At 34.9% G+C, this 16,217-nt stretch overlaps 2 protein-coding genes across 3 annotated transcripts; one reads left to right on the forward strand and one right to left on the reverse strand.

The window, feature by feature from the left end:
• The first annotated feature begins 346 nt into the window (after window positions 1-346).
• Window positions 347-2,141, forward strand: LOC131332835 (abscisic acid receptor PYL2-like). Of its 2 annotated transcripts, XM_058367143.1 has the most exons (3): window positions 347-947; window positions 1,041-1,144; window positions 1,723-2,141. In XM_058367143.1, exons 1-2 carry the CDS (start codon window positions 534-536, stop codon window positions 1,095-1,097), a joined length of 471 nt encoding a protein of 156 aa, XP_058223126.1. In that variant the 5' UTR covers window positions 347-533; the 3' UTR covers window positions 1,098-1,144; window positions 1,723-2,141. The 2 variants fall into 2 exon arrangements, with proteins under 2 accessions (XP_058223126.1, XP_058223125.1); XM_058367142.1 differs by having other exon boundaries at window positions 350-1,144.
• A 1,166-nt stretch (window positions 2,142-3,307) lies between these two features.
• LOC131332769 (uncharacterized) lies at window positions 3,308-3,886 on the reverse strand. The gene has a single exon (XM_058367068.1). It carries the CDS (start codon window positions 3,884-3,886, stop codon window positions 3,308-3,310), a length of 579 nt encoding a protein of 192 aa, XP_058223051.1.
• Window positions 3,887-16,217: the final 12,331 nt, after the last annotated feature.

Here is a 16,217-nt window from a genome sequence, read left to right on the forward strand (position 1 = left end):
CCCTTATTAAAATACACCAAAATGTTATGAATCCCAAAATGTTACGAATCTATTGCTAAAAAGTTACGAATCATATCGTTGAAAAGTTACGAATTTTTAGTATAAAAGTTATGATACGAAATAAAATGTTATGAATGACCGGTCCTACAAGTAATTTTTTATGAGGTGGCATAATATGAACCACACAATAGGTGCATATGGTACACACCTTAAAGGGGTGTGTATTGAAGACTTTCCCTCCCAACAAATTAAAACAAAGGAGTATAAAAGAAAAGGATTGACAAGTTGTAAATAAAAAAATAAACATAATAACCCCTCAACATTTAATGATCACAGATGCTCATATGATTGTCGCCCATATATCCCTTTTCTTCAACACAAAGAAAGACCCAAAACTTTGTCCTCTATATATCTCCCACCTCCTCCTACTCTTCTTCTTCTTCTTCTTCTTCTTCCATTCTTGAAACAAATTAACCGTTAGAAGCCCAAAAAACCATTCTAAAATAACCCACTCTCCCTCTCTTCCACTCCCCATGGACCTTAACCAAATCCCCCATGGCCTAACCCCGGAGGAATTCACATCTCTCGAGCCCCTCATTCGAACCTATCACACATTCGAGAGGAGTCCAAACACATACACCTCCCTCATAACCCAACGCATCGACGCCCCGGCGCACGTCGTCTGGCCGTTCGTCCGCCGCTTCGACAACCCCCAGAGGTACAAGCACTTCATCAAGAGTTGCACCATGAAGTCCGGCGACGGAGGCGTCGGCAGCGTCAGGGAGGTCACCGTCGTGTCGGGGCTCCCGGCGTCGACGAGCACGGAGAGGCTGGAGATTCTGGACGACGAGAGGCACATCCTTAGCTTCAGGGTGGTTGGTGGCGAGCACAGGCTGAACAACTACAAGTCGGTTACTTCCGTCAATGAGTTTGACAAAGGAGGGAAGGTTTATACGGTTGTTTTGGAGTCTTATGTTGTGGATATACCGGAGGGGAATACTGGGGAGGATACTAAGATGTTTGTGGATACTGTCGTGAAGTTGAATTTGCAGAAGCTTGGGGTGGTGGCTATGGCATCTTTGCATGGACATGAATGAGGGTGTTGGAGGTTCAACCGGGGGTGCCGATCCAGCGGTAATATATAGTAAGTGCAATTTTATTCACTCGCCCAATACGTGGATGAGTGCAATTTTGTGCCCTCTCCCAATATGTAAGACGATCGTTACTCACTTTCAATGGAGTCTATCCCGAGTCCTACTTCAATATACATCGGATTTGTTCACTTCGTAGTTATAGATTTTTCGGCAATCCTAAAAAAAATCAGCTTAATTCTAAGCGGTAACTATTTTATTAAATAATATTTGTTTTTTTAGAGTTTTAGTTTAAAAATTTAGAATAAGAATTACGGAATTGATTTTCACAGTTCACACTATATTTTTTGATATCCGTGCGCACTCTCTTTTTTGTTTTTTAGTGTTAAAAATGTATGTTAAATTTTTTTTTTTTGGTGCTAAAAAGCAAAAAGGGAGTGTGGATATAAAAAAAAGGGGTGCGAAAATCAATTTCCTAAGAATTAGTCATAAATTAAGCACTTACCTATACCCAATCGAGTTGATTTTATTAACTAAAAAAATTAAGACCAATGAACTGAACGGTACTGGTGCAGTTTTTATATTTTCTGTTTTGGTGTTTGTTGTTGAGAAACTTTTATATATATCCCAGGTTTAGGTGAGGTGGTGGTGTTTCCCACCGGTCCGTTTTCAATTTTCCGGCCATATTTCAAGCACACTTTGATGATTGGCTCTGTTCACCTTGAAATGGAGGGGGACACCTCCCCCTCTCCTATACCTGAGATATACTGTATAAAAGTTTCTCGTTTTATTGGTTCGGGGCAGTTGCAGAAGGAGCGTCGGTGTTGGCTATGTTGTATTGCAGGTTTTTCTGTTGCTTTGATTTACTTTAGTTTTGGCTTGCTTTTCTTTGCAGTAGAATGCATTTTTTGGTTAAGTTATGAGGTTTGGAGGTGTTAGGAAATTTGGTTCGGGCCTTTTTTTACTTTAATTGGCTCTTGTTATTTTAGTTGGCGTCTTGCCTTCTCAATTTTTCATTTTTTTGGCCTTGGATGAAGTTTGTTGTTGTGATATTGGTATGTTTAATATTAATTTAAATTTCTCAAAGATTAATAAAAAAAATTTGCCGAGGAAAAAAAAATTAAATGAGTGGTACTAATCATCAAAGTGAGATTCAGTGTAGGCCTCACACAAGATGGATGAACAAAATTACACTCGCGATAATTAGGGCATTCGTATTATAGTCGATATATTTAGCAATATATCGGCTTATATATTGCTAAATATCGACGTCCAAAATTCCAAATATATATACACACACATTGGGTGGTGATTGTGTAAAATAACAATCATGTTGATGGTGGGCCGGTGGCGAGGGTTTTTTTTTTCCTAAGCAAAAAGAATTTGTTAATTTTTATAAAGGATTACAAAAATTAAAAGGATCAAAGGCACACCGATAAGAAACTACCCGGAACGTAAGAGAAGGCAAGACGCCAACCGCACATCAAAAAAAAATCACAAAGACCACATGCACAGCCCAAAAGACCCCGCTGAAAAAGCACGAAAACAAAAGCAACAAAAGAGAACACTCCCAACCTGCCACAACTCAAAATAAAAAAACTATAGAGAGAGATGTACCATCTACACAGTCATCTTCTGCTTCCGTGACAAGCTCCTCATGTTTTTATTTGAATGTTGGAACTGGTTTGTATAGTCTAGTTCTTTATTTTGTTGTCCTGGATTCGGTTATACATAGTTTTATGGATAACATTGAAAACTTTGCAAATTTTTGTTTAATAAATATTGGTATTGGTGGTGGACCCTTGAGATACGATCAATTACTGGACGTACAGACAGCTTGTTTCTTTGTATGACTTTGGATTCTGCAGGTTGGAATTTATTTGTATATTCTTTACTTTTAAGTATATATTCCTTTTTTTTTTGAGTAAGTTCAGTTGTGTATAGATTGAATGACTATCACTGCAGTGGCGGCTCCATAAATTTTTAGAAAGGTGTTCAGAAATCTTTACTACCTCTAAAAATTATGACTATGTAAACAAAAATTTATCTATTAATATGATCAATGCCACTAAAAAACAAGAAGGTATATATGTACTTTCTCTATCACAAAAAGTTAGTCCACTACGAAAAAACATGTACAAAAAGTTAGTCCACTACGAAAAACATGTACTTTTTTTTTTTTTTTAACCAAAACGATAGGAAACTTTTATTATAACTCAGAGAACTCCAGTACAAGAAATAAGTCGGTTATCTTTTCCCAAGGGAGAAAACAACCAATCAGGAGGCCTAGCTTCCCAAGTTCTAACACCAGAACCTCGCAAACCATGTTTCGCCAAAGCATCTGCTACACCATTAGCCGATCTTCGAACAAACACAACCTCACACTCCCGAACCAAATTTCTTAATCTTCTCACATCTTCCACCACCACCTCCACTTCAGTGGAACACGCTATCTCACCTCGGATACACCTCACCAACTGTTGTGAATCCCCCTCCATAACGAGCGAATCCAAACCCAGCAAAATGGCAAAATCAAAAGCTGCCCGCCATACCATAGCTTCCGCACATAAAGGAGTACCCACCACACCCAGATTCAGTGAACGTGCTGCCACAAAAGATCCATTCGAATCCCGTGCCACTATCCCTGCACCCGCCTCTGCCAATCCATCTGATCTGCTTACCCAAGCCCCATCCACATTAAATTTCAGCTTTCCACCCGTCGGTTTCTGCCAACATGGAGCCAACTCCCCACTTCCCATTCTTGGCTGTCTCGACTCCGGAATTTGTTTCCTCATTGCACACTAGCATTTACAAGTTTTTGAATTTTTCGCATCAAATTAAATTCTTTTTTATGCAAAAAAATTTGAAAAATTATGTACTATGAAAGTACTTTATTTTGTTATTCAAAAACACGTATGCAAGTGGATTAACTTTTTAAGACAGGAAAACAAGATATTACAATTGCCCTCGATGCAATTTTCATAATACCCGCATTATTACTGTTAAATACATCTCAATATAAGTAACCAATCAATTATTCAACCACTAATTTCTCATTCAATTGCACAGATTGCACTCTACTACATTTGATTGATTTGTTGAATGGTTTTTTGGGTTGTGTGTTGATGAAAGGGATAAACTAGAATTAAACTAAAAATATTGGAGTACATAAATATATATGTTCTTAAAAAAGTTTTTTTTTTTTTTAGGGTGTTCAAGTGACCACCGTGGTTATTATGAAGAACCGCTTCTGTCACTGAAGTTTCGTTGCACCCAGATGAAAAGAGAAAAAAAAAAAAAAGACTGTCGCTGCAATGTTGGATATTTCCGTATATATATGTAGATAAAAAAGAAAGAAATAGTTTGAGGCCAGGGATTTTTGAATATTTTTGAGAGAGAGAGAGTTGTAAGGTTGATGTTTAGCAACTTGGTAGAAGAGACCTTTTCACGTGTTGATTCAATGTAAACCCTACGGGGGACACGTGACCATAGAAGAACTTTCCCAAATTTCTTCTTGGTACTTTAACCAACTGCCTTCTAGCTAGCTCGGCGGTTATTTTCTGGTCCTTAATTTTACAGGAGAGATCAGGGTTCTTTCAAATCTTTTGTGAATTAGGCTCCGTTCCGGAAAGGAAAATAAGTACTTATTTTTTAAGAAGGCAATTTCAAGATCAAAAATCATGTGCTTACATAAATTATTTTCCTATGAATATGGATCTTGTTTGATAGATCTCATTGAGATCTTTAATACGATGCAAAAAAAATTGAAAAATTATTTCTCATTTACATTATTTTTGAATTTGAAAATGTAAAATAAGTACTTATTTTTTAAAAAAGTGTTCTGGAACGAGACCTTAATCTATTACTAATTTCTTTGCTACTCTTCACTGATGTATACTTTCTCAGTCCCATAATATATGACATTTTTTAGGAATACGTATCATTTTTAAATAGCATATATCTTTCAATCTATAATGTTTTAGGCGATTTTTTGAACTTTCTTTCATAGAACAAATTAAACTCTATCAAACAAAATCCATCTTGTTTATAAAAAACATTATGGATTAAAAGATATAGTTAATTTTTTCATAAGGCTAGAATAGTAAAAGTGCCAAACTTTATGGGACAGAGGAAGTATGATATTGACATTATCTTCTGTGGACTAACCTATTAATTTCTCCGCCGATGTATACAATTGACCAGAAAAAAAACTTATAAGGCCATTCACAGTGGTATAATCAAAAATGGATAACCAAAAGTTGACACTTCAGCTTTTGATTATCTATTTAAGAGGTTGTTAAGCTTAACAATGCTGAGGTCCACAATGGTCACTTTTAGTCCATAACCAAAATAAGGGGTCCACTACAATTTCACTCCTCATTATGTTTTCCACCATTGATCACTTCCTCCCATTACGTTTTTTTGGGGCAAAAATATATCGTTTACGTATCTTCCTTAATTTTGGGGAAAATTGGTGACTTCTATTCCTCATATTATGAATTTGGGAAAAAAAATCATGTACTAAAAAAAAAAATCAAATGTGTTCTTGAATTTGAAAAAGAATGCAAGGTTCTTCATGTACTCAATCATAAGGAGAGGAATGAAAAAAGAATAGAAACAGAAAAAAAAAAGTGAAATACCTTAATCCGGCGACAATTAGTTGAATTGTAGATGAACGAAAGATATGAGCTTCACTTTTTGAGGAAAAGAAAAAGAAACAGTTTGTAGGTAAAAAGAATGAGATATAGAGCAAGCGAAGAATAAAATACCATTTGAAACATGCGTGTATACAATTTTGGAACCAATGGGAAATGATATTGGCACTCCAAAAATTGATGCAGGCACTCCAAAATCAGTGTAATTCCAAAGTCATTTTCCTTTGTTTTTTGGAGTGCTTGCATTAATTTTTGGAGTGCCAATATCATTTCCCCCAATGGGAAATGATATTGGCATGTGAGATCCACAAATTTTGATTATTGAAAAATATTGTTAGTTTTGGTTATCCAAAGCCCAAAATTTGATTATTTCTAAGAATGTTGCTAAGTTTGATTATACCATTGTGAGCCATTTTTACACCAACATTGTTAACTTTAAAAATAATTTGATTTTGATTATACCACTGTGGATGGCCTAAGTATCCACTTTTTAAGTTAGTTAAGCACCTATTTTTCTTTACTGTTCTAGAACTATCACATTTCTGGTTATGCAACCTCACTTCAATACTCTTTTGAAAAGAAAAAAAACCCCACTTTAATACTACATCAAAAATCAATCACATATACTCCAGCTCTCCTAGGCCACACGAGGTCTCGTCAAATACTTAGGCTAAATTTCGCTCAATTTTTAGTACTTTTTGAAGTTTTTATTATTATTCATAAAAAAAAATTGCCCTCGTTAATTTTGTGCCAAATTTTTTTGGATTATTAATTCGTCTTGATAAGAGTTATTGGAAAAGTAAAAAAATTTATTTTTACCCAATTATTTTTGGAAATATCCAATTTTAAGCCAAAAAAGCCAAATTTTTTTACTTTTTTTTGCTGAAAAGTGGATATTTTCTAAAATATTTGGATAAAAGTAAAACTTTTCCGATTCCTCTCGTCTGTCTTTCGGCTAAATATTTTTTACTTTTTTTTGTTGCTGAAAAGTGGATATTTTCTCAAATATATTTGGGTAAAAGTAAAACTTTTCCGATTCGTTTTGATTCCTCTCGTCCGTTGAGATAAATCAATAATCCACAAAAGTTTGCCGAAAACTAACGATTGATGAAAAAAAATTGAATAAAGACAAAACTTTTAAAAAATTCTTTAGTTTAATGAAACTACACCTTAATTTGCGAACCAAAATCTTGAAAGCAGAAGTCATGAACTCTATGATAGTTTGTCATATTGGGTCAATAGCTGTGGCATGTACCTTTAACCAGTGATTATACAGAATACGAAGTATGTGTTTGCTATATTTTTTTTTTCAGCCATGTGTTTGCTAATCAAAGTTACCCTTTTTACAACCCTATGTTTCATTGACGTCTTTATGATCCTTATCCAATTCATTATGCCATATACATGCAAGTGCCCTCTCAAACCGCGTCACAAAGTCCAACAATGAATTTTTCTTAGACACATACCTCTTGAAGAAGGAATGAGTAATTTCAGCTCTTTGACTAGTAGTTATGTGTGCAGAAAAAATGTGTCTCACGTATGCGGGAACTCATCTCTCACGAATTTCGTATATGTTTTATAACCAATCATTGCCGGATAGTTAGCTTTGTTTACCACCTCTACCCATCCAGCCTCGAACAGTTCAAGGGTCTCAGAATTCCATATACAATCTTAAATTCCGCATAATGTTCTTTGTAGGCCAATGCATTTATTCTTTCGGAAAACTTATTCGTAATGTGCCACATGCAATACCTGTGAAGCGTATTCGAAAGGGCAATAGTAATTGCTTTTGTCATTGCAAGATCCTGATCAGTTATAGGCATTGCTTTCAACCATTCCTTCAAAAGCCACTCAAAAGTCTCAGCTGTTTCATCACATAAGAAGGCACGCCCAAAAAGAGTAGTCTGTCTATGGTGATTAACCCCTAAAATAGGTGCGAAAATCATAGAATAACAGTTTGTGTTATACGTAGTATCAAACACCATGACGTCCCCAAATACTGGTGTGACTTTCTAGCGGTTGCATCTGCCCAAAAACAATGTGTCATCCTATCCTCATCATCTTTCTCGATTGTAAAAGTAAAACCATCATTCTTTGCTTTTTTCAGATTGAAAATGCTCGTGCAGCATATCGGCGTCATGTCTGTCTACCGTCGTCTTCTTATCCCTTTTATAATTATACAGATCTTGCAGTGAGCATCCAACATTTTCAAGAACTCCCGATTCCAATTCAAATAGAGTCATTTGTTGATAAGTTGGCACATTTGCTGCTGACAGTTGTTCTATTAAAGCTTTTTTGGCAAATGACACCTTACGATGGGATGGAAGCAAATGCACCCTCCTCGGAGACGCAAATGGGTGATTATGACCCTCGAAAAATTGGGACACAACATACTTTTCACCCTTTATCACAGTAGCCAATTTTGCACGACAATTCTCTCTAGTTATCCCCCGACGCCGTTTGTTTGGTTGAGTACATTTTTGGACCTTCAACCCTTGTTTGAAACAACAATACTCCTTCCTAACAATTACATTTACATCGGCTGTACTCTTTCTGCTAGAATGTGATTGGGTACTAAAACCACCTTCTTTAGCATAACGGTTGTAAAATAGCTTAACTTTCTCTAAACTGTCAAACTCTTAGTTAATTTTCGGTATGAGGTCATTCTTAACTTGGGGAGTGTAAAGTCCTTGTATAGAATTTGCAGATGATTCACACACAGCATACTACAATCCAAAAGACAAAACAAAAACAATTGATCAACTTCGTATAATTTTTAACCCAATGAGGGAGGGAGAGAGATAGACCTTGGTTGGTGGACGATCAGTGGTGGCATAATTGTCACGCCCTCGATTTTCAACATAAATAACAACCATTTTCAATAAATACAATCAATACCGATGTACCGATAATACCCAAATGACTTATTTTCCCCCAGTTCTCAAAGTTAAAAATTTAAAAGTTACAATCCTGGCTCAAAGCCCCAAGTTATACAAATACCAAAATAATATTACAGTTTTCATTATTCATCCTTTCGAATACTACTTTCAAATAAAATATAAATTCAACTCCTCCTTTATACCTCCGAGACACATGAACAACAAGCACGAGATGCACGTCATGCCGACTTCCTTGCTTTTTACCTGAAAATGATAGGTTGAGCTACACTAGTCCAGTAGAGAAATCTATACTCAAGTTATATGAAAATGCAATAACACATGCACCAAACCCGAATGAGACTCAACAAGCAAACATGAGATACAAGAGGGGTTACCAAAATGAACTGACAAATTTAGACTTCAAGATTCTGGACATCTTAGAGATAACCCTAACCATTCACACGTCAACTAGAAGTAGCATTAAGACTCATATCAATCAACAAACAACAACAATAGTTCAACCATCGAATAACTTTTTCAATAAATGCCACAAACCACTTCCTCTTTCATACCATCCACCATAGAGCCTCATTTCATAAAACTTTCCTTTTTGATTTTGCAAAAAACAATTTAGAGAAAACTCAAGACCATCATAGGTCAAGCTCCGTTGATTCGAGCTTGAATGTCAGAATCCGTTGATTTGTGCCCAAATACCGGATCCGTTGATTCGCTCAAGAATACCGGAGGATTTTTATAAAAAATCCTCTTTTCAAAACAAAATTTCTTTCTTTAATAAAACCTCAAGAGGATCAACCTTTCATTCACTTTTTCAACAACGACAATCTTAATCAACAAACAATCCAAACGTTAACATAAACGTCTAAGTCAACCATAATTCTCTTCATCAAGCGAGACATTCAACTGTGCTACCACCCCTTGCGTCACATTGAATTCTCTCCACTTGGGTTTCTGCATTACCACATCTTGCGTTGCGGGCCCTCTAGAGTCTCTGCATTACGACACATTGCGTTACAGGACCCTCAATTTAAAATTATCAACTCAAACATACACACATGCATAATCAATCCGAATACAAGAAGACAACATTTTCCCAGTTCACCTTCTTTCATTTACCGCCATGCATTGCATTACAAACTTACAAACATGTCCGATCGGATCATTGGACAAGCATCAAGTTCATCCATAACACTCACCATATTATCCTTTATAGCCCATAGTACTACTATTAACCTTACGGTACATTCTCTACCCAACGACACTCATATCATACTCTAACGAGTACCAAGAGATAAGATCGAATACGAGTCATTAAGACACAAGCAACCATACTCAAGAGTGACTCAAACGTGTTTTAATCATATAAGGAGTCATAATACGGAACGAAAACAATCTTAGGAGTAGCCACAGACATCGAGAAATTGATACACCTCTACTCAAATGGTAATAACTTTCTGTGTACTAAGAGTTTTCAGATGATTCCCATCGCAAATGAAAACTGACTTCAAGACCTTCGATTCGATATAAAATTTGCATGAAACAGACATCGGACGAAGAAGTTATGACCGTTTAAAGTTTGCTGAAATTCAGAAAACGGGCTGAAATTTCCAGATTCGACCGAAACGCAAAACCCAATCTCAAGCATGAAACCAAGCACGATCTAGGTACATAAACATCACATAAACGTATAACAAGGGTAAGAAATCCCTACCACAACGGGTTTTGAGCAAAACCCTAACTACACCAAGTGTCATAAGGTTGAATCCACCAAAAACAAACTCCACCCAAACTTTGCTAAAAGATCTAGAGAGGTTACGACCCAAAAATAAGATAAACAAGCAAGGATCAATAAGTAATTTAGAGGAGAGAGAAAAACGTGATAGGGGTTCAAATAGTGAGAGCAAGAACACAACACTTAACTTTATTTCACCAAATGTGAAAATCAAGTGTTCTTGAGGTTGGAAACCCTTGGATCTTGAAAATTTGAGGTTGAAATCATGAGTTTTGGCTGAGATTAGAGTTGGGTAGGTGAAAGAGGGTGTTTTCAGATCTATTTCGTGTGTTTGGATGTGAAAAATGACAAAAGGGGATATTTATAGAAGTCCAAAAAGCGTGCTAAAAATTACAGAAAAACACAGTATGTACCGGTACTTGGCAACTCTCAGTACCGGTTCATAAACCCAAAAATGTCCAAAAAACACAACGTCTGGACTCCATGTACCGGTACTGGGCGACAGCCAGTACCGGTTCAAGCTGGACAAAAAAATGAATTTTTTTGCAACGGTCACCGAATCAAACCCCACTTGCTACCAACATTTCCAAACAACAATTCAACCTCAAAATACAATATTCCACGTATTTAAATGATGGGTAAATTTTACAAATGGTCTCTCTAGTTTGCATGAATTCTCATTTTCGTCCCTATAGTATCAATTGTGTTAATTTTAGCCCTATAATTTGCATTCTGTCTCAATTTCGTCCCTCTCACTTACGGCGTTAATGAAATAAACGGAATTGGAGGACAAAATTGTCATTTCTCCTCATAGAGGGACTAAATTAAGATTTCATGCAAACTAGAGGGACTATTTCTATAATTTTATTTTTTACTTTTGTTTTTGCAAATAAATTCAAAATACATCATAAGTAATATATTTCTCATCTCATTTTATATTGAATAATCAAAATATGTTGAAATTTTTTAAAGTTTTTATTATATATATCACAAAAAATATGAAAAAATTCGAAAAGCAACCCCTATGTTAAATGTCTTGGTATTGTATTTTTTTTCAATTGAATTTTCAATCTCGTTATTTTCTTTGTCACATGATTAAAAAGAAAAAGTTATTCAGTAGTATTTAGAAATCTTGTAATTGTGTTTAATTCAGCAATAAAACACTATTGAATATTAAGAGATCGAATACATTAAAACATGGGTAAGATCACTCATATAACAAATAAACACAAATTTTGAACATTTTTTTTAACGGGTGAAAAAAATAAGGAGATTATAAGAACATGATACAAAGACATTAGCTAAGGGGTTGATTTGTGCATTTTCTAATATTTTTGTAATGTGTAATGAAATATAAATATAAATTTTTCAATATAGTTTGATTACCCAATAAAAAATAATTCAGTTGTCAAATACATTACTTATGGTCTTTTTTATTTTATTTGCAAAAAACAAAAGTAAAATGCAAAATTTTAGAAATAGTCCCTTTGGTTTACATAAAATCTCAATTTAGTCCCTCTATGAAAGAAAATGACAATTTTGCCATTCAATTCCGTTTGTTTCATTGACAGCGTCAGGGAGAAGAACGAAATTGATACAGAATGAAAACTATAGGGTTAAAATTGATACAATTAATATTAGAGGGTCGAAAATGAGAACTCGTGCAAACTAGAGGGACCATCTATAAAATTTGCCCTTCTTTTAATTTTGTTGCACATGCTTTTAATTTATTTGTCAAATTCATTTTTGGGTTCGTTTTCAATCTAAATATATGGAGAATTTAAACAATCCACTGATCATCAAGTCCACCACTATCAACTGTCTCACCTTCTACACCCATTTGTATTGACACCCAAAATAAAAAATGGAATAAAATTTAATTCCAATCTGGCTCCCAAAATACACTAGGTAGCATTAATCTAGTTATTATTATTCTTTATGATGCGTATAAGACGACTCAGACAACTTTGACAATTAAAACAAAACAAAACAAAACAAAAAAACACTTAATCAGGTGTTTGTAGTTTGTACTGCTTACAAATAAAGAAACATTTCCTTATAATTAAGAAAAAAATGGAAAACATTGGTTCATCAAGCATGAAGAAGACAAGGACAAAACACTACTCCTACACACCTTGATTATTTTCCTCTTCATGAGAAGGGACCGAAGGAGGCCACAGACCAAAAAAAGATCGGGTTTGCATATGGGCACCATCACTCAGTGTTGTGAATCCTCCACAACCAGACATTCTCTTATGATCTAGACAGCTGAGTCAGACTATAATGATGATTTGAACTTGTTTTTTTAAATAACTAAATTTCTATTAAAGTTCATTGAATTCTCGAAGTAAAAAAGAAGTCTTATATATTGATAGTTAGAGTTCCTTTTAGGTAAGAGCATCCTCATTTTAAATAAAATGCGGACATCCCCTTTTCTCCCCTTTTCCGATCAAATTTCGATGATCCGAGCCACTCAATGTGTTCAGAACGTGATTTTAAGGGTAGCTTTCCGAAATCGGCAAAAAAAATGACCGGGAAGGGCTTGATTTGAACAGTTTTTATTTGATCCGTTCGATTAAATACAAACAAAAACTACTCGGATCAAACCCTTCCCATGCAATTTTTTTTGTTGATTTCTCGCGAGTACCCTTAAAATCACGTTCTGAACATATTGAGCGGCTCAGATCATCGCAAATTGGTCGAAAAATGAACATCCTTAACTTAATACGGTAAGGACGCCCTTACGGGAAAGGAACGTCCTTAACTCAGTATAATTGCTTCCAATGAGTTTTAATATATTGAAACTGTTGCGTAATAGTCTCATTGCCCATGCTATCAAACACTTTTTTATTTCCGATGCAATTAACCAATAGTCCAAAGACACACCATTCACAATTTTAATTGACCTCGACATAATTTCATACATTTCACATATTCCAAAAAAAAAAAACCATTTTGTTTTATAATATAGATGCTGCCTTATATGATCAAATAGGAAAATATCTTAAAATGATAATTGATGGTTTATGGAGAATACAACTATCCTGTAGAGTAGTCGGGGTAATATAGACAATTTATTTAAGTTGAGAACATAATACATTCCGACGTACCTTTAGGCATGAGCATTTGATGGTTATAAGGTCCATTGCCCTCCTAGAATTTAGCCTTAATAAAAAGACATATTACCCAAGTGGGCTTTTGTGAGGCCCAATTTGTTGGTCCGGATGTGCATAGATTGGGCCACGAACCAAGGGGCAGATACCAATACCTTTGGACTCATTTTAGATTAAGGCTCCGTTTGTTTCGATGTAGAATAATATTTTTGGGCGTAAAATATTTTCTATGTAAAATAATTTTCTAACAAATGATTTTGGTTATTTTATATTCCAGTGTTTAGCTAGAAAAATATTGTTCAAATGAACGAAACAATTGACAAATAGAATTTGAGAGAATAATAATTTTATAACCACACACAAATACTTATACACACACTTACAAAAGGAGTGGGGCCCCACACACACTGTACAAGCATTGTTGTTTGAGAGAAACGTTACGGCAGAAACTTGGAGGATAGATTTAGCCAGTTGGCAACAATCGAAAGCCTCTCTCTCTCTCTCTCTCTCTCTCTAGGATGTCGCTTATGGATTATTGGAAGTCAAAGAAGGGTAAAATGACTTATGGGTGATTTGAAATGAAAACAAATTTTGCTATATGATGGAAAACATTTTACTTAGGAAAATATTTTACTTACTTTTGTCCGACTAGACAATGGAGAATGAGAAAAAAAATTATACAAAAATATTTTACGTTGAAATAAATGGAGCCTATTACGGGTGCCCATTGTTGAATGCCATTAAAGGCTTAATTGAAACATTCTCTAACATCAATTGATTTTAGGAGTTATGGTAATATATTATAAGTACCTATACATGAATAATTATCGATAATATTCAAAATCAGGTTTATAAAAAATGAAAATTTTAAAACTCCGGCCCTGACTTTGAGGTTTGTCTTTATATATTTGCATGTGTTGAAATACAGATGAAACCTACTTCATTGCCTAAAAGAAAAAGATATCAAGTCTCATATGAAGATAAAGAACCTGTACGTATAGGCCTGATTGGTGGAGGTTGCTTTGTTGGTACAATTCTCAAAAAGGGCAACCAAACACAACGAATGTCTTTTGCTAGTAATACTCTCGGTGCTCATGTAAGCTATTCTTAACCACATCAATTATTTGTGAATTAATATGGTGCCATTGCTATTATTATTTCTCTTTTTGTTAAATATAACCTTCTCAGTTTTAATTTAGAACATAATGTTCATTTACAAGGTTCCATGTATCAACATTTGTATTATATATTCTCATCGTGTTCTTAATATAATTATTTTGAGAAGGGCAAGTTTGAATTTGTTGTAAGGAGAAGCAAGCAGAGCAATATTGATATTACAGGTAACCGCAAGCGGTTAGACTAGTAGTCAAGACCTGAGATTTAAGAGTAAATTTGCTCATTCTTATGTAAATTTATTCTTAATGGGGTTAGATAATTAACATCTTACGTTATGCCAGGATCTAGAACTATCATGATTATCACAATACAAACATTAAGCGGAACTTAAGGAATCAAGAACGGCGTACCCAGATCCATTTATACGGAACTTGAACAATCCGGTAAGTAATTGTAGTGGCCATAATTTAATAGAGCATTAAGCCCTAGGTGGAAGATAGGTTTCTCTCCCTTGCCTTTCTTTCTAGACGTTTAGTATATGAACTTAAATTGATGGAACCCTAAACACTCTTTTATAGGCAGAGAGACAACTGGTTTCTTTATTAAACATTGATACTAACTTTCCATCAAAGTATAGCGTATTTAGGAAACAACTCTATTTAACCAATAGAATAAATCTTAGGCATAAGACATGGAGAATCCCATTAAACCCATAATTCATATGTGCCATGTATAATGCACGTGGGCCACCACAAGACCAAATCAAAATTTAGTCTTACATTCTCCCACTTGGCCCATATGATAACTTAAGTAGAGTTTAACAAGGTAAACATAAGACGCGTCATAAATCCATATCAATTTCTTCTTAACTTGGTCACAATCATATATAATACTATAATTAAACAACTCACTAGTGCGAGTCATGGCGGTTCTACATCACAATGACATAGTCCCTTCCGTGTACCACAACACTAGCAAACTGCTTAACATAGTCTTTAGGTGAAAAGTGTTTTCATAAGGTCCAACAACAAAGTCTTTTGTCAAAGACTATTCCTGTAATCATAAACCATTCATATACATGTATGTACACTGTTCATTACAGGAAATTATTAGAAACACTTAATTGAGATCTCTCAAAGTGTCAAACAATATTGTCATCATATTGCAGTCCATAAGTTACAACGTTATGGGTTACGCTTAGACTCTTTCTATTATCATACATCTTAAATGTCCTTGCATTAACCCCTTCATAAGTGCATCTGCAATCATAAGCTGTGTGCTTATACCTTTAGTGACACTTTTGTTTTTGAAATTTTTCTTAAAAAGGAAAATAGTTGCGGAATCATAAACTCCTAGCGACTTGGCCATGGTGTCAACAACCCCAAGTTCTAAGATAAACTTCCCAACTGCTATCCATGAAGTATGGCCTCAAAGCATGCCATAATTCTATCAATATAATAGATGAAGTAATGATAGTTACGCTAAAACTTTTGTTTGCTCCTTCACATAATAGGAACAACTAATCAAAAGTAAATTTTCTACTATCAAAACTTCAAACAAAAATCTGAATCTGAACAACTAATAAACTCAAGATCGCCAGACTTTCTTAATGT

The sequence above is a fragment of the Rhododendron vialii genome, chromosome 7a (genome assembly GCF_030253575.1).
Source record: "Rhododendron vialii isolate Sample 1 chromosome 7a, ASM3025357v1".
NCBI classification, from domain to species: domain Eukaryota; kingdom Viridiplantae; phylum Streptophyta; class Magnoliopsida; order Ericales; family Ericaceae; genus Rhododendron; species Rhododendron vialii.

Bases quoted from the DNA above. Each gene is read 5' to 3' on its own strand.
- LOC131332769 (XM_058367068.1), bottom strand. From the start codon at position 3,886: ATGAGGAAACAAATTCCGGAGTCGAGACAGCCAAGAATGGGAAGTGGG.
- LOC131332835 (XM_058367142.1), top strand. From the start codon at position 534: ATGGACCTTAACCAAATCCCCCATGGCCTAACCCCGGAGGAATTCACA.